General features: G+C 43.2%; 1 protein-coding gene across 2 annotated transcripts; it reads right to left on the minus strand.

The window, feature by feature from the left end:
* Positions 1-326: 326 nt before the first annotated feature.
* Positions 327-18,656, minus strand: LOC106608993 (splicing factor 3B subunit 2). Of its 2 annotated transcripts, none has more exons than XM_014207311.3 (22): positions 18,493-18,656; positions 17,315-17,361; positions 17,154-17,213; positions 16,650-16,877; positions 16,390-16,452; positions 16,010-16,133; positions 10,221-10,342; positions 9,818-9,926; positions 9,446-9,546; positions 8,957-9,157; positions 8,570-8,689; positions 8,205-8,285; positions 6,028-6,255; positions 4,862-5,011; positions 3,478-3,567; positions 3,145-3,252; positions 2,886-2,993; positions 2,518-2,660; positions 2,216-2,317; positions 1,993-2,092; positions 1,507-1,698; positions 327-860 (listed from the first exon to the last, which is right to left on the minus strand). In XM_014207311.3, the coding sequence occupies exons 1-22, from the start codon at positions 18,620-18,622 to the stop codon at positions 789-791; spliced, it is 2,679 nt and encodes an 892-aa protein (XP_014062786.1). In that variant the 5' UTR covers positions 18,623-18,656; the 3' UTR covers positions 327-788. The 2 variants fall into 2 exon arrangements, with proteins under 2 accessions (XP_014062786.1, XP_014062785.1); XM_014207310.3 differs by having other exon boundaries at positions 17,130-17,213.
* Between the last annotated feature and the right edge of the window lie 529 nt (positions 18,657-19,185).

A 19,185-nucleotide genomic window follows, 5' to 3' on the forward strand; every position in this document is an offset into this window, starting at 1 on the left:
GTTAGTACGTCAGTCAGCTCTATGGCTCTAGAGAGCCTTATGACTTGGTCAGGGGGTATATCAGCGAAGCATGAGGCCAGCTCATGGTTTTTCATGCTAGGTTTGACTTCATATAGCCATAGGCATGTTGACAGAATGTTAAAGCTGTAGATCACTAAAGTAAGGACTATAGCAATGTAGGGCCCAGAGTTTTTCCGCACCGTGTCTGTCGACTTGTTATTGGCGATCACTAACTAGGGACAGGAGTTTTCCTGGTCAGGTGACAGGTCACATGGCCAGGAAAAAAACAATAAACCCTGAAAATATTAACCATATGGATCCATAGATTGGATTGGCATTGAGTCGTTTATTTACAAAAACAGAAAAGCACAGTTACATGAACAAATAACAGTCACACAGGATAGAATTGATGGGTCATACAAATGCTGCATACGGAGGAGACCTGGCAGTGGTTCTACTGGACACCAGTCTTGGGGTCAATTTCATTTCAATTCAGGAATTACACTGAACATATAATTCCAATTATCTTCAACGCTCAATAAGGAACATTGGGAAATGAAATTTGGTTTACTTTATGAATTGACTGGAATTGAAATGGAATTGACCCCAACCCCGCCTGACACTTATTTACATCATAATTTAAAGGAAAATAAAACAACAGTGATAATTGATGGTTTTGTGGTAGTGAAACAGTCTGGTTCCTCGTGGTTTAAAATCTGAGCCCCGTTAGTCTCGTTCTGCCTGTCCTCTCTTCCCTTACCATTTCCTCCCTGTGTGATTTTGCTGGTCTAAAACTTGAACTCTTTGTATTTCTTGGCACCACTTCGTGTGTCTTGGGGCTGGGCCTTCCTCTTCTTTTGCTGTGGGAGAGAGAGAAAGGGAAATGAGAGTGCGAGAGAGAAAAAATAGGTTGTCAATATTGTCATACAACAGTGAAAACACTACTCCCCCCCCCCCCCCCCCCCCCTTCTACCCCTCTACTAACCCCCTATCCCGGCACAACATGTTGACATAGGTCTCTGTGCTACTGAGTACAGAACAGCCGTTATGAAGCAGGAGGGGTTCCGACACACACGCACACACATTATCTCTACAGGGCTGATAAGAGGGAGAGAGGAAGGAGGGAGGGAGATAGCTGTGCATGTACACGCCCCTTTCAAACACTGATATTACAGGAGGATAGTCATATTCACAAGAATAGAGATTACATTTTTAAAAAGCAAGACCTTGCAATATTAGTTATTATGAAAGTGGATTTTAAAAACATTGGATTTCTGGAGCTAAAGTTGTAATAGGGATTTAGGTGTTGAAATCACTCATACTAGTAAAGATCATAAAAATGTCCCTCTAGTCTTCCCATCTAGAGTTTGTTTTTGCTTCCTTTTGAACTGAAAACTGGTAATACAAACACTCTTAACCTCAGCAAGGCTCTAGTGGTCTAATACATTTCAAAAACCGAGAATGAGATTTCCAGTATGCTAGCCTGCAGTCGCTCCCTCCTCTCACCTTCTGTTTGGCGGCGTGCTCGGCCACCATGTCGCTGAAGTCCTCCTTCTCCACCTGGGCCTCCTGGTTCCTGACGTGCTCTTCGTACTTCTGGGTCATGGCCATTGGGTCCAGCTCCAACTCCTCTGGGGCCAGGGCTACCTCCACCCCCTGGGACTCCTGGCCTCCACCCGCCTTACGACCAGCCATCGCCTAGAGAGGGATAAAGAGAGAGCGAGAGGGGGGTTCAAACAAAAGACAATCTGAAATGGTAGTGGCACCCTAATTTCCTAGTGTGTGTGTGTGTGTGTGTGTGTGGGGTACGACTGCGTCCAAATGGTTTGGAGACCTGGCCGAAAATAGTTCACTATAGATCGGATGCTGATTCGGGCGCAGTCATAGTGTGTGTGTGTATGATCCTGAGGATGGATGTAGATGTGTTGACTACGCAATGCATTCATGTACAGTATGTATCAAAACTTGCATGAAAGCAGACGTTGTTCTTACCCCCGATACGTCGTAGATGTGTGTGGATGCCATCATGGCTGCCCCTCCAGAGCCCGTTCTCCTCTCTGGGAGCACCGTGAACAGCTGAGGAGTCTCATTCCTACACATAATTCAGTAGAAATAAATCACTAGAAGATACAAACTCACACATTCACAGCCTAGGTAGCACAACACACACAATAGAGAATACACACACACAGCTTAAGTAAGGCCACACACTCACCCGTCCATGGCCTCCTCGATCTTCTTCTTCCTCAGCTCGATGAGCTCTGGAGTCTCCATACCAGCAGGCACTGACGAGAAGCCTCCTGGGGTGATCAGACCACTGGGGGGAGAGGCATATACAAAACGCACACAGGTTTGGAGTTGGAACACTGATCAAGGTACTCAAGTCAACCAAATGCAAATGTTATTCCGTGCGATCAAAGGCCAATTGATCCAACAGTATAAAGAGACTGGTTCATTTCAAGTCAATGTCAACATGTTGTGTTTCAAACGTCCAGTAAACAACATGTGAATGTCTACCTGTCGGCCGGTGTGAAGAAGCCGGTTTCGTCTGGTTTCTCCTCGTCGCTCTCATCTTCCTCCTCTTCCTCTGAAGACTCCTCATCTGAAGGCTCCAGCTCTCCCCACGGCGTACGATCCACCTCCTCCTCCTCAGCCTTAGCCTACACGAGAGAGAGAGAGAGAGACACACACACACACACACACACACACACACACACACACACACACATTAGGCCACCAGTCAATACACCAATAGATTAAAAGCAGACTGGTTGTATGATATAGGCATATGTGGTAGTGAGTGTAGGGAAGTTTGGTGTATGGTAGATATTAGGGGTATGAGGCAGGATTGTAGAGTATCCATCAGTGTATGAGGAGGATCTTACCTGGAAGTCTCCTGCATTGGTCCCGAACACATCACCGTACAGAGGCTTGCCGGTCTCATCTACAGGAGGCTTCCCCCAACCACCAGCATGGTAACCAAACGAACAGCTCTGAGAGGAGGGAGAGAACGAGAGCGGAAGAGGGGGAGTCATTCGTCTGTAATGAGCTTCACGATACTGAAACATTTCAATACAGTGTTAATACTTTTGTAACAAGTCGGTAAATTGTTAAAGAGCGTGTCTCTGTTAAAGTCGGGCCTACCTCTGGGATGGGTGAGTTGAGTCCAGGGATCTTGAGGTTGGGATAGGAGGGAGGGGGCCCGTATCTCTGCATGGCGATGAGCCAGGGAGGGGGCACCTTGTGGGAGTTCTACACAGAGAGGGGGGAGGGGAGGGTGAAGCAATTTTATTGACAAGACCATTGTGTATCAGTGTCATTCTGCTCTCAAAAAGACAACCATCATCATCAACACAATTATTTTAGTCAAATCAAATAAAGCATAACTATAAAGCTGTCCAGCAACAATAACGTTAGTGGCGAGATAACAATAACATGAAGTAGTGAAGTAGTAGATGAGGATGAAGATTTACTCACCGGTCCAACCGGCATGCCCAGAGCGATACGCAGTTCATCTGACAGATCGCCTGGTTTCTTCTCCTTCAGCCTCGTCTCAAACTCTTTCCCCTGAGAGAGAGAGAGAGAGAGAGAGAGAGAGAGAGAGGGAGAGAGAGAGGGAGAGAGAGGCCAGTGTGAGAACCAGAAACCTACCAGAGCAGTCCACTGACAACCAGGATTTCATTCAACAAGGAACTATTGAAGGAAACCCAAAATCAACCACATAGTAGAGCTGGGCCATATGGACAAAAATCCATATCGCGATAAATCCCCTAAATGTATGTGATAATGATAAATAGAGTGGTAAGTTTATAACGTTCATGTGCTAGGGAAGTGAATTTGAAATAATTCACTATTCAAATAATGTCATGACATTTTTGGGGGGGATATCCGGATAGTCGAAAGAGACGGGTTAGTTGACAACGTCACCCAAAAAAACGACGCGCATGCTTCAATGGTGCAGAAGTCCGTGAGTTGTTATGATTCTGGATGGCCAGATGGCTACCAGCAACGATGTGAAACTGCCACGTGGGGGAATCGTAAGTGACTCGTTTCAGCTAGGCCGTCATTGTAAATAAGAATTTGTTCATAACTGACTTGCCTAGTTAAATAAAAGGTTAAATAAATAATAAATAAATAAAAGCTCATTTCATCTTGTTCTTGATACCATGTCTTGTTTTGAGGTGTTTTGACTAATTTCATGTCAATGCTAATATGGCAAAAATGTGCTAGCTAGCTAACCAACAACTGTAACGATGTATTTGAGACAACAAGTGCTCTTTGTGCAAATGTATTTATGTTTTCAATAAACATAGAATATAGTTTACATGTTGTCAACAATCTAACCCAACCCTGTGTGTTTTGCCCCATTGTTGCGCACACATCGGTTTTGTTGCTAAACAACCAACCTGTCTATACATGTAAAACTAATAAAACTTGTTTAAACTTGCGAATGCTACCTGCCCCAATGCATAGTGCCAACTGTAAAGTTTGGTGGAGAAGGAATAATGGTCTGAGGCTGTTTTTCATTGTTTGGGCTAGGCTCCTTAGTTCCAGTGAAGCGAAATCTTAACGTGACAGCATACAATGACATTCAAGACAAACACCTTTGGGATGAATTGGTACGCAGACTGCGAGCCAGGCCTAATTGCCCAACATCAGTGCCCGACCTCACTAATGCTCTTGTGGCCAAATGGAAGCAAGACCCTGCAGCAATGTTCCAACATCTAGTAGAAAGCCATCCCAAAAGAGTGGAGGCTGTTATAGCAGCAAAGGGGGGACCAACTCCATATTAATGCCCATGATTTTGGAATGAGATGTTCGACAAGCAGGTGTCCACATACTTTTGGTGTAGTATATCTACCTCGTAGTAGAGGTCTCCATGGATGGAGAGTTTAGGCTTCATCTGCCACTTGAAGAAGGCGTCGTGGAGCTTCTGGTAGTCAATGTCGATCTTGCCCATCTTGGGACGAACCTTCTCCCTCATCTTGGTCTTCATGGTCTTGGCATCCTCCTGTGAACAGGGAACATAGCGATAAAGAGTTTACACAGGATAAAACAGATGCATATTAGATTGTGTCCTACTACATAGAAATACATCAGGGTTCCCCAACTGGAGGCCCGTGGGTCGAATTTGGCACGCAGGTGATTTTATTTGGCCCCTCGAGTTTATTTTACTTTTTGGGGGGACTGTAAAAACACTAGCAAATCAGCTCCAAGTGATTTTCATTTTGGAAATCTGTTCCAAAGTATAATAGAGAGATATACTGTATGTGATCAAATGCGGCACGTGCCCCATTAGATTTGTCCTGTTGTTGTTTTTCTGTAATACTACTAGCCACCTACCAATTTTATAAAGTTGGTTTTAGCTAGCCCAGACAGGTTCCCAATCTCCCAACCTCAATTAGCTACCAAGAAGCCATTTCAGGCTATCAATCAAGTTAGAGTAGCTAGCTTGTCTAATTATCTTAGCTGGCATGCCTGCTGGCAAGGTTGGTAGACTTTAGAAAAGCAAGCAATTACTAAATGTACTGAATAAGACTCACATTCCTTTCAATCTTTTACCCCGATTTTAGCAGAGATTCAGATTTAGTTTCTTAAAAAATAAATCACCACCAGTCAGGAGGATACAGACAGCTCAAGAGATATGCCTAGATGTGCAGAAAAATATATATTTTTTTACGTGATCATATACAAATGCAAGCAAGGTTTGAAATTATTATGTTTTAGTCAAATTTGATATCTGTGCTTCTTGCAGTCAACAAATTTGTAATTATGTTCCGGGCCCCTGACCATCCGCTCAAGAAAAATCAAGTTGATGATCCCCGAAATACATGGCCCTTCCGTACTAGGTAATCACAGATAAAAGCAATGCCCCAACCACATTCTTACACCTATCTAGTCATGATGGATCCGTGTTTACCTCAAAGAGGAAAGCATTCAAACATGAGTACATCCCAAAATGGATCCACTTATATTGCCACCAGCTTGTGGCCCCCTGTACCCACTCAACCCCAACCAGTCACCCACCTTCTCTTGCAGAGCCTCTCTCATCTCCTGGATGCCCGTCCTCTTGATGAACTCTGGCAACTCAAAGGGGGGCTTCTCTATACCCCTCTTGCCCTGGAGGTACTTCCTCTTGAAGCACCAGTGTCGGGGGACAGGGACCGTGTTCCTGGTTGCCTTCAGGTGTACCAGCAGCTTGGGCTCCTGGGCCGTCACATCGTGCATCTCCACCACGTCAGGACGCGCCACCAACTGGAGAGGAGGAGAGAGGGAGGGGGATGACAGGAGAGAAGGGAGCGAAAAGAGAGGTGATATAGTTGGGAGGTCACATGCTGACTAGACCGGGGATGCGCATGCGCCATCGCTCGCATGTTAATTTTGTCCATCCACACCAGACACGATCAGGACACGCAGGTTGAAATATTAAAACTAACTCTGAACCAACTATATTAATTTGGGGACAGGTCAAAACGCATGAAACATTCAAGGCCATTTAGCTAGCTTGCAGTAGCTATCATGCAGTTGTAGCTAATTTGTCCTGGGATATAAATATTGGGTTGTTAGTTTACCTGAAATGCACAAGGTCCTCTACTCTGACAATACACAGAGAAAAGGGTAACCTAGTAAGATTCTAGTAATCTCTCATCCTTCAGTCTTCTTCGGACTTTCTATGGCGGTCGGCAAACAACCTTTATTTGACCTTTATTTAACTAAGCAAGTCAGTTAAGAACCAATTGTTATTATCAATGATGGCTAGAAACAGTGGGTTAACTGCCTTGTTCAGGGGCAGAACGACAGATTTTTACATTGTCAGCTCAGGGATTCGATCTTGCAACCTTTCGGTTACTAGTCCAACGCTCTAACCACTAACCACTGCCGCCCCAACTTTATGGTGCATTATAACACCCGACTGGAGTGTGGACCTCAGTTCAGCTTTCAATCACCCACGTGGGTATATGCTTCTAAAAACCAATAACGAGATGGGAGAGGCGGGACTATTTTAGCGCCTGGCTACGCAGACACTCATTGACGTGTGCGAGCGGTTATGGTTGAAACGAATCAATAACATGTATGTGTACATTTATTTTTGGTGTGGTCAGCACGCCAGACGATCCCGCAGGTGAAGAAGCCGGATGTGGAGGTCCTGGGCTGGCATGGTTACGCATGGTCTGCGGTTGAGGCCGGTTGGACGTACTGCCAAATGATCTAAAACGATGTTGGAGGCGGCTTATGGTAGAGAAATGAACATAAAATTATCTGACAACAGCTTTGGTGGACATTCCTGCAGTCAGCATGCCAATAGCACGCTCCCTCAAATCTTGAGATATATGTGGCATTGTGTTGTGTGACAAAAATGCACATTTTAGAGTGCTGTTATTGTCCCAGCACAAGGTGCACCTTTGTAATGATCATGCTGTTTAATCAGCTTCCTGATATGTCACACCTGTCAGGACAGGTACATTAGCGTGTCTAGTTTAAGAAACAGACGCCTCACAAGTCCTCAACTGGCAGCATCATTAAATAGTACACGCAAAACACCAGTCTCAACGTCAACAGTGAAGAGGCGACTCCGGGAGTTCTTGAAATTTTCCAGATTGAATTACCTTCATGTCTTAAAGTAATGATGGACTGTCGTTTCTCTTTGCTTATTTGAGCTGTTCTTGCCATAATATGGACTTGGTCTTTTCCAAATAGGGCTATCTTCTGTATACCAACCCTACCTTGTCACAACAACTGATTGGCACAAATGCATTAAGAAGGAAGGAAAGAAAGAAAATCCACAAATAAACTTTTAACAAGGCACACCTGCTAATTGAAATGCATTCCAGGTGACTACATCATGAAGCTGGTTGAGAGAATGCCAAGAGTGTGCAAAGCTGTCAAGGCAAAGGCTGGCTACTTTGAAGAATCTCAAATATAAAATATATTTTGATTTGTTTAACACTTTTTTGGTTACTACATGATTCCATGTGTTATTTCATAGTTTTTGATATCTTCACTATTATTCTACAATGTAGAAAACTATAAAAAATAAAGAAAAACCCTTGAATGAGTAGATGTGTTCAAACTTTTGACTGGTACTGTGTGTGTGTGTGTGTGTGTGTGTGTGTGTATAGTCAGTACTTATAACATTAATGATACAGAGCATTAATGACACCAGCTAGATCTTATAACCACTATGTTATAAGAAAGTGGTTTACCTGTTTGAGTTCAGCCACAGTCAGTCTGTTCATCCTTCTCAGCTTCTTCTTAGATAGCTTGGGAACATCTGGTCTGATCTCCTGTACACACGGAGAGAGATGGGGAGAGATGGAGAAAGGGGAGTAAGGAGGAGGACTTCCATGGTCAACAGTTCCAAAGGAGTAATTGACAACATGAACAGGAAGACACTATCCCCATGTCCCAATCCTCTAACTTTCTCTCTGAAAGGGAGAGAACAAGTGCACACTACTTAGGGCAGTAGGCTAGATAATTGAGACACCGAGTATAAACAGTCCTGCTCAAGAATTTGCCTTGTTCATCCAAGCCAAGGAATGAGGAAAACATAGGATAGATGAATACTAACATCATCACTGTCATCGCTGTCTTTTGCCTCCTCCTCGAACCCCTTCTTCTTCAACATGGTAGGAGCCTCCTTCTCTTTCTCCGGCTCCTTCTCCTTCTCTTTCTTCACATCGTCAGTCAGCTGAGGGATGAAAAAAAAAATTTTAAAAAAAAAAAAAAACTGTGAGAGGGACGGAGACAAAGCCAGTTAAGTGAAGAAATTTACTAAACACTCAAACAGAAAACCCATATCCAAATTTAACAACAATATATTGTATTTCATAAGAGGTCATCAAAACGGTAAATAATAAGGTCAAGAAGATTGTGGACAAATCTGTAGGATGTTTTGACGGATCATTTGTTAATTCGTTATGAATAAACAAATAATCAAAACAGAGCAGGCTCTCACCTTGAAGGCCTCAAAGATCCTCTTGAAGAAGATGAAGTTAGGATCGTAGATCTCCGGTTCCTCAGTGACGTACTCGATCTCCACCTCATGCTCTTTCTCCTTCCCGCCATCCTCCTCTTTCTTCTCCACCGCCTGCTCCCTCTTTTCCTGCACACGCCTCTTCTTGTTCTTCTTCTTGCGGTTCCTACGCTTGCGGTTTTTCTGAGAAGGGAAGAGAGAAAATGTCAGGAAATAGCACCATTTCTTAATCCACACACCAACTCAGTGGCCTTGTGGTTAGAGTGTCCGCCCTTCAATTCTAAGGTTGTGAGTTCAATTCCCTGCTGAGTCGCAGCCTTCTGAATTCACATTGGAGAAGCTCCAAGGTTCTTCCCCTCTGTTGCCTTTTGAAAAGGAGGCAAGGAGAGAGGACGCGAGGAATCAAGAAAAGACAATTGAGATTCACCCACAGACAGCAGGAGAGAAGTTGTGAATGAGAACAATGCTCACATCTTTCTTGGAGAGAGAACTGTCATCCTCTTCCGTCTCAGACAGGACGGGGGCGGAGGAGTTGTTCATCTCCATCTCCTGGCTCTCCTCCTCCTCTTCTTCTGGAAAAGGATAGAAAACAACAGGACATTCACTGACCAGTTCAAGCTCCTACAAGGCTCTGAACCCAGATAACAAGAACTAGGACAGCAGTACTTAGAATAGAAAGATACCATGAGAGTTAGAGGTTTGGTTGATGTTAACTTACTGAAAGATATGAAGAAATATTCAATAAATATATTTTATAAATAGAGTTAGCTTAATTTATTTGTTTAAGTCATGATTTTGTCATTTGTTAAGGATTTATGCATAATCCAACTCCACTGTTCTGACCTGTGGGAGCGGTGCTTAGCTGCTCCTGTCTGATCTCCTTTAGTTGGAGGATCTTCTCCAGGGCCTGAGGGATCTTAGGGCCAATGCCCACCTCCTCTCCCTGCCACACCTGTTAAACAAACGCACACACACACACACACACACTAGATTTTCTTAGGTCAGGTGTCTCCTGATACTAAACATATCGCAAATCAATTTCTTCTAAATCTTACACTGAGCAGACTTCTACAGCGGCTGAATTCTTACCTGAGATAACTCACTAAATGAAAACGTAAGTTGCAAGCATCCAGTTCAATTGACATGGGTGTTAAGTATTTTGTCCCTTATGTTTAAGAGCACAAAGTAGACTACGACAAACAATATTTACAAGGGAAATGTCTATTAGTTTGACGTTCAGTCGTACCTCTCTGGCGTCCTCTCCTGGCGGTGGGGGAACTCTCTGTCTCTGGGTATGCATCATGGACATTCCAGGAGGGGGTGGGTTCATTCCACCAGGATTTATACCAGGAGGGGGTGGGTTCATACCTACAACACAGCAAGACCCACATTTTGATTTACACCAACCGTGTCGATGTACCGCGGTGGTGTTATGTAAGCACGAAACAGAAGAAAATGGACAGAAACAGGGAGGGACTATCTGGACATGTCCATTAAGAAACGATTGTTATAATTTTCTGTAGAGAACGACCAATATGAGTTTTGAAGGGCCGATATTGAGAACATTTTTAAAAAATTGCCAATATTTTATGGCAATAATACATATAATTCAATTTGAACATTTTAATAACAAATGTTCCCATATACAGCCATATATGGCTTCAACAAATCAGTTATACAACCATACAATCAATTTGACTTTGTTTTTAACAATATAACTATTTACATAATAGTACATTTCTTGATAAACTGGGTGAAGCAAGATTGCATAGGCCTACTCACAATACAGCTGAATTCATATTTAAGAGGACTGTCTTCATGCATTGATTTATTGACTCCTTTTGGCCTTTTTCAGTAGTCTACGGGGCAACAGAAGACAATCTGTTGCCCTTTCATTTGAGACCACGTTAGGCCTACTAATCAATCCAATTTTTATAGAAGTAGCCCATTGTCTTCTTTTTTTTAAATGGGTTGTCTCTTTAAGAGACATGACACCACTCCTGTGTCATGTAACCAGAGCATGTGAGTGGAGCCTAGAGAGGAGCGTGCCGAATTTGACTGGAGCGCAGAGCGAGTTTCCCCAAAGGCTGGAGCAACCGCTCCAATTTCGCTCCAGTACCACTTATTTCACGAGATCAGGACATGCATTTGTAGTCTACTTGTGTGCTGCTATAGCCCCTTGCTTTAGCTACGGTCATGGAGTTTGCTAAAGATTTTCATAAAGAAACTGAAAAAAACACAGGTGCAAAATCAAGGTGATTACAAAGATGAGGACCAAGAGCAAGAGAGGGAGTGCGGTGATGTAGTGTCCACTAAAGAATCATTGTGGAATCTGAAAAGAATCGCATCCCGAAAGCATGATGCTGTATTACATGCACATGCTAACAGAAAGGAACGAGGTGGGTAGCTAGCTAAGTGCATCAATGTAGCTAATTATTCATAAACAAAAAATCTGATCTCTTAAAAAGTGTGCTTCATTTTTGTTCTATTATCTATACAATAGGCTATCATTGATTTTGGCTCAATAGGCCTAACATATTACCTCTCTCAAGAGGATTTCTGTTTCGATAGGGTTATCTTTCCTAAAAAAACTTTTCGCCTACATAAAGAAAAACTCATCATCCCTGCCCAGCCTGGCAAGAGTGGGCGGAAGGGTGTTTAGCATCCATTGGCTCTGCAATCGCAGAGAGGGTATTCTCCGCTACTGGGCTACTCTCCAGGCACCATCACATGAGCCTGAAGCCACAGACTCTGGCCAAACTTGTGTTTATAAAAGTGAATTCAAAAAGCACTGTCATGGAGTTCACTAAATATTTTCATAAATAAACTGAAAAAGCACACAAGTGCAAAATCAAGGTTAATTACTAAGATGAGGAGCCTAATAAGGCATTTTTCATTTCATTTTTATTTCGTTTTAAGTCACGGCCTACATCCGCAATTTATAGACTATGGTGATTTAATACAATTAAATGTTTAAATGCTGAAAGCGTAATGTTCCTGCCAGCCTAGTGTGTTGCACTCGTAAATGCTTCACAATTTATTAATTTGTAGGCCATAGCCTTGAAATAGGCTAATAATATAGCCTAAATAATAAATGTTCCTTCTTAGGCTATTTGTCTGGCTCCTTGGAAAGGATGTGGAGCGCCAGAGTGGTGCGCAAGCACCGCTCCGTGAGCGATGAACGGGATTTCCGATGCTCAACTCCGCTCACATACTCTGCATGTAGTCAGGAAGTTCGGCTCGGGCAGGTCGGCTCAGCAAGGGAAAGACAAGTCATTTAGCTAACTCAGTGAAGTAACAACATTTTTGGTAGTGCTGAACAATTTGTGCCTTTTGAGGTCGGTTCAGTTTCGGTTGAATTACTAGAAATAATCTCGGTTTAGATTATTTGGGTTGAATACTGTAACACCACTGAATAATTTATTAAATGTACTTTAATAAAATATTTCAGTTGTGTATATTACATTTGTTGTATTGATTACTATTATCTCATTCCAAGTCATCATCAGCTGTTCCCTATGCGGTCTGACAAAATCACTATTTTTTAGTTCTTCAAAGTAAATAAGGCATACTTTTATGACTGCTGAATACCAACTATCAATAACTATCAGTACGGAGAAAAAATGTATGAAATGTATGCATTCACTACTGTAAGTTACTCTGGATAAGAGCGTCTGCTAAATGACAAAAAAGATTACTTTGACCCTGTATTTTCAGTTAGAGATACCTCGCAAAGCAACAGCTGCTCTCTATATCCCTTCACGATCATGCATTCTTGTCTCTTCTGTAGCAGGCGTGAAAAATAAACAGACCGGTCAAGTACACTGAACAAAAATAAACAACATTTAAAGTGTTGGTCCCATGTTTCATGAGCTGGAATAAAAGATAACAGAAATTTGACATCCCTGTGAGTGAGCACTTCTTCTTTGGCAAGATAATTCATCCACCTGACAGGTGTGGTATATCAAGAAGATGACTAAACAGCATGATAACCTTGTGCTGGGGACATTAAATGCCACTCTAAAATGTTCAGTTTTGTTACACAAACACAATGCCACAGATGTCTCAAGTAGAGGGAGCATGGCATTGGCATGCTGACTGCAGGAATGTCCACCAGAGCTGTTGCCAAAGAATTGAATGTTAATTTCTCTACAATAAGCCGCCACCAACGATGTTTTAGAGAATTTCGCAGTACGTGCAACTGGCCTCACAACCGCAGACCACTTGTATGGCGTCCTGTGGGCGAGCGGTTTTCTTATGTTAATGTTGTGAACAGAGTGCCCTATGGTGGTGGTGGGGTTATGGTATGGGCAGGAATAAGCTATGGACAACGAACACAATTGCATTTTATTGATGGCAATTTGAATGCACTAAAATATCGTGATGAGATCCTGAGGCCCACTGTGATACACATCTGTATTCCCAGTCAGGTGAAATCCATAGATCAGGGCCTCATTTATTTATTTCAATTGACTGATTTCCTCATATGAACTGTAACTTCACTGAAATTGTTGAATGATGCGTTTATCTTTTTGTTCAGTAGAGATGTGCAATGGTTTATGATCATTGTAGTTAATTACCACGTTTTATGCGCTAGACTATGTAGAATATTGGCCTATTGGAAACTACATCACACAGTTCAGGCTGGATATGATTTATCTCTAGAGAAACTGTGCAATGCGCGCATTGAGCTCACAGAAGAAAAAAAACGAACTAAATGGAATTCAAATAATTGAACCGACGACGCAATTCGTTTTTTTAAAACTGAAAAATAACTTACATTTTGGTTAATCGCTCAGCACAAACACAGCTTTAAAGTTAGCATACTTTGCGTTAGGGTTTGCATATTAGGAATCACAAATAAAGTTAGTGTAGTGAAATGACGTTCGCTAGCATCCCATTCTCATCGATGGGGCTGCAGTGGAGCCGGTGGAGAGCTTCAAGTTCCTTGGTGTTCTCATCATCAACAAACTAACATGGTCCAAGCACACCAAGACAGTCATGAAGAGGGCACGACAAAACCTATTCCCCCTCAGGAGACTGAAAAGATTTGGCATGGGACCTCAGATCCTCAAAAGGTTCTACAGCTGCACCATCGAGAGCATCCTGACTGGTTGCATCCCTGCCTGGAATGGTAACTGCTCCGCCTCCGACGACAAGGCCCTACAGAGGGTAGTGTGAACGGCCCAGTACATCACTGGGGCCAAGCTTCCTGCCATCCAGGACCTCTATACCAGGCGGTGTCAGAAGAAGTCTCTAAAAATGGTCAAAGACTCCAGCCACCCAAGTCATAGACTGTTCTCTCTGCTAATGCACGGCAAGCGGTACCGGAGCACCAAGTCTAGGCCCAAGAGGCTTCTAAACAGCTTCTACCCCCAAGCCATAAGACTCCCGAACATCTAGTCAAATGGCTACCCAAACTATTTGGTCACTTTAATAACTCTACCAACATGTACATACTACCTCAACTGACCGGTGCCCCCGCACATTGACTTTGTACCGGCACCCCCCTGTATATGTTGTTATTTTTTACTGCTGCTCTTTAATTACTTGTTACAATTATCTCTTATTCTTAGCCATATTTTTTGGTTGAAACTGCACTGTTGGTTAGGGGCTTGTAAGTAAGCATTTCACTAAGGTTTCACCTGTTGTATTCGGTGCATGTGACAAAATTTGATTTGATTAGCTAGCAAAAGTTAGCTCTATGCTGAATGTTGTTTACCTAGCTAGCTACTGGTATGTTGCTTTCAGGGTTTTCGTAAAAATTTGCCGCCGGACAGTGTGATTATAATTTACCTGAACACTAACGCATTAGGGTGTCCACCCACAGTGATCAAAATCACATTTAGATGATTGTAATTCATCTTAACAGAATAGAAATGTGCCTGTAAAGGTAATAAAACAAAGTAGAACGATGTTCTTATACCAACATGACAGGTTTTATTGAAAAGCAAAACATTGCCCATTGCGTCTTCCTCCCTGCTATAAATCATAAATGAATATATGTAAATTTCAAAAAACATTACGCCTAGAAGAACAAGCCGCCTACACAGTAATAAAACTTGTAAATATAATAATGTGTTTAACATAACTTGCGAACGACCTGTCCTATAGACTATTTGTATGAATATTTTTTACTAATAAATAACAAAACACAGCTGTTTTAAAATACAATCTAGGCCTGAACATTTTAATTAGGCCTAATAAATAACAAAACATGGCAGTCTATGAACACCAGGGCTAGCCCGCCCCACTCCCGATGCTAATCAGCAACAAAGCAGTGGAAAGAGGCCGCTCTAGGAGGCCATAAAATAAAGAAATTAACCAACTGATATTGGACAATCAAATCCGATGTGTAAATAAACAACATTCGTTAAGGCTGGCTCGTGAAGAGAAAGCTTATTTTACAATGGTCCTGTAAAACGAGGCCCGACCTGTCCTGAAAGCACTGGTTACCATAGCTCAAATTATATCTCTTTTTACACTTCTACTGGATGTAAATAAACGGTATGTTATAATTTGAACTATCGTGGGGTCGTGACTCGTCACGTGTGATATATGTGGCTTATTGATAAACAACTCTGTTTCCTGCTATATGCCGTCGGCTGACTAATGACTGCAACTCTCCGATGTGAATAGTTGGCAACGAAAAATGTATTCTACCGGAAACGGAACCCCTGGTTGCTTTGTAAGTGCTGCAGCTTGTATGGACATTGTCTTGCCTAACAGTTAATCAATTATCACCTTAAAAACGTCTACATTCCATGTGGCATTATTAAAGTGTGCAAAATGTATATGCAGCATGAAAGTACTAGAGTGGGTAGCTAGCAAGCAGCCCAGAGGTTCCTCAAGGACAGGCTAACTAGTTAGCAGTGGCGCCGGATTGCAGGAGTTTCACACGATAGGCAAGTGTGTTAACGTGCTATAAAGGGGAAAATCGGCTGTGCCGAAACTCAAGGGCCGATTGCCGATAACTAAGGGCTAATATCGGCCCGACCAATTACCAGTCGTTCTCTAGCGGTGTGCACTACTGACCTCTCATCATTGGGGGCATCATGCCAGGGGGTCGTGGACCCGGGTCAGACATCCTGGGCCCTGGTCCTCCATGCTGCATCTTAGCGAGCTCTTGCTGCCTCTCATGCTCCATCATCACTGCCGCCTGACAGAGAGAGGAGATATGAGGAGGAGGGAAGTAAGAGAACAGGGAAGGAAGAGAGGAGGGAAGAAAGGAAAGAAGAGAGAGAAGGGAGATATGGATGAAGGGAAGAGAGGTAGGGAAGAGCAAGAATTAGAAGATGTGATATATTTCAAGCAAGTAAAGGGACTGTAACATTACTATATGATTGGTTGTGACACAAAACTATTAATAAATTACAACAAAATCATTTAGATGGGAGAAAGCCTCCAGTCCTCACCCTCTTCTGCTGCTCCAGAAGCTCCTGCTCCTTCATGTGCTCTTCCATAGCACGGGAATCCCCCTGAACACACACACAAAATGTCAACTTTTGAAACTATTCATCACCAACTGAACATCATACCAGAACCCCTCCAGAGCCACTGCTTCCTTCCCATCGCAAGATAATACAGACTACCTTACAACTAGGGCCTAGTGTAGTTCCTAGTCAGGTAAAACTCAGGGGCCTAGATAAAACCCCCTCTGGTGGTTTGGTCTTACCTGCTGCTTGGCCCTCTCCTCATGCTGCATCATCATGGCAGCCCTCTGCTGCACCATCTTCAGCTGGTCCTCCTGGGAGAGGCCAGGGGGCATGCCTGGAGGCTCCATTCCCATATGCATCCCTGGTGGAGGGGGTCCACCCGCCATCATGCTCATCGCCTGGAGCATACCCATACCAGGTGGCATGGGCGGCATGGGCATCGGGGGCATGGGGGGGATGCCTGGCATCTGGGGGACAAAGGTAGAGGAGGAGGGAAGGGTGGTTGTTGGTAAAGTTGTTTTTGATTTGGGTAAGTAGTTCTTCCGGCACCATGTGACTTAACCAACTCCCCTTTGTTTTTACTGGTCAGGTCACATGGTAAAGGTAAAACTCCTGGTCCTGTTCATGACAGATTGATGACATGCTGCAGAGTCTATGGCTAAATAATCACAGTGATGAAATGTAAGAATGAGAGGAATTAGATTGGACTGTCTAAAAACCTTATAGGGTCGGTTGGTGCTGACCTGCGTGGTCATAGGTTTGTCATCACCCCCTTGGTTGGGCTTGCTGAGCATCACTCCAGTCTGAGTGGAAAAACACAGATGCACACAAAGACAAATGGATCAGATAAACGCATAAGATGCAATACACTCTTCCACTCTCCCCCTCACTAGCACACACTGACCTGCATCATGTATCCCTTGAGCCTGTCCAGCATCTCCTCTCTGGGGCCTAAGGAAGGAGGAAAAGACAACTGTAAACCAACAATGAACAATACAGCTGGGACAACAAGAATGATGATTTCATTACAAATGGATGGAATGAAAGGTTAATTTATATTGCTATGTAGTTAAATCAGCCACTTCGTGGAAAGCATCGCAGCATGCATGACTTGCTATTAGATCATTTATCCTTGATCCGAAAATGTGTTCGGAAGGTTTGGAGGTGCTGCAATTTTTTTTCTTGGGGGGAGGACGTTTCCGCCCATGCTGCAGATGGCTATATCGGTCCTATAATATAGGACTATTAAAGGCGTCACTGTTCGCCTCAAATTTTGTAAAAATGCGACGGGCTCAATATAGCGCTGAATTTACCTGATGGGTTGACGGTAGGTATTGTATAAACACAAACATTGACAACTTCCTTCACAACAGCTCTGTACTGCTGCATGGTCAATCCAATATTTGCATTGGCCGTGCAGCATTTACAGTGATACAGCCTTTACAGAAGTCAGGGAATTCATACTTCTAGGTACTTCGCTGAGCAGTGCAGAGCTGTTGTCAAGGAAGTGAGTTTGTGTTTATGCAGGACCTCCCGCCCTCACCTACCCTCATCAAATCATGTCAATGCCGGACCTATATTGAGCCCTCCACATTGTTACACATTTTGAGAGGGGCATGGCAATGCAATACTGAACTCTGCATGCCTCTGGAGGCTTCGCTATTGCGTCACACTATCCTTACGGCGCCTCCGACCATATTTTCGGATCAAGCATAAATTGGCTTTAAATGCTGTACAGCCAATGCAAACAGATTGACCATGCAGCGACTTTTATCAAACACCCAACCAAAACAGCAAGTTAAGATTAGCTGTTAGCTATCAACCATGATGACTCACTAACGTTAAGCAAAATACTATGCGTAGAGGTGTTGAACATGAACTTGTAGCTAATATGTATTGTTTGTGTAGATAGCGAGCGAGTTATGATAACGTTAGTTTGCACTCTCCATTACTTCCATGAGGGCCTTGCTAGCTAACTTTGCCTCGGAAGTACATATGTATGGATAGCATGTTAGCGGCTAGCTACTGCTACACACAATTCATTCAATTCAAAGCTTGCTGCTCATCGGCTTCTACTCATACCCATGTTGGGTGCGCCTAGCTCGCCTAGCTTGGCTTGAAGCTCCGGATTGCTCCATGTATTCAGGGCCGCTACAGAGCTCCCCAAGTCGGAAGGCATGGGTTCAGTCCCCGGCGGTCCGTCAGAAGCCATGTTGAAATTCTACTGAGCAATGGGACTCTACAGAAACAACAGACACGAAAACCTGACAAATCTCGCAAAGAACTATGGGGAAACCGGAAAAAGCAGTTGGAGACATCTGGGTAATGTAGTTTGTGGTAGGAGGAATAATGTTATCCATGGGTTTCCAAATTACAACCACTAGGTCGCAGTATAAGAAGCATAAGAAGTAAGAAGTATAAGTATAAGTATAAGTATAAGTATAAGTATAAGAAGTATAAGAAAAACACGATCCTGATTCATTGCCAAATTGACATGCCAATGTGAAGTAAGAGGCAATTTATGCTTGATCTGAGAAATGTGGTCAGAGGCGCTGTATGGATGGTGTGACACAATTGTGGAGCCTCCAGAGGCCAAATTGAGCTCCATACAAGGCGCTGTATGGTCAATCTGTCACCTGCATGGGCCTTGCAGCATTTCCTTTACGAAAAAAGATTTCAGTCAGTGGAGTATAACTGCAATTACTGCGTCCAAAATACCACAGTCGACTGCAGTTACTGGAGTTTTACTGCAGTTTCAAAACTGCAATCTTTTTT

The sequence above is a fragment of the Salmo salar genome, chromosome 07, assembly GCF_965601325.2.
Source record: "Salmo salar chromosome 07, fSalSal1, whole genome shotgun sequence".
NCBI lineage: Eukaryota > Metazoa > Chordata > Actinopteri > Salmoniformes > Salmonidae > Salmo > Salmo salar.

Coding starts and splice junctions, on each gene's coding strand:
- LOC106608993 (XM_014207310.3), bottom strand. CDS start 18,622: ATGGCTTCTGACGGACCGCCGGGGACTGAACCCATGCCTTCCGACTTG. Junction 6,256..8,204: donor CTGTGGCTGAACTCAAACAG/GTAAACCACTTT, acceptor CCTCCTCTCCAG/TTGGTGGCGCGTCCTGACGT. Junction 2,318..2,517: donor TTCTTCACACCGGCCGACAG/GTAGACATTCAC, acceptor CTCTCCCCCCAG/TGGTCTGATCACCCCAGGAG.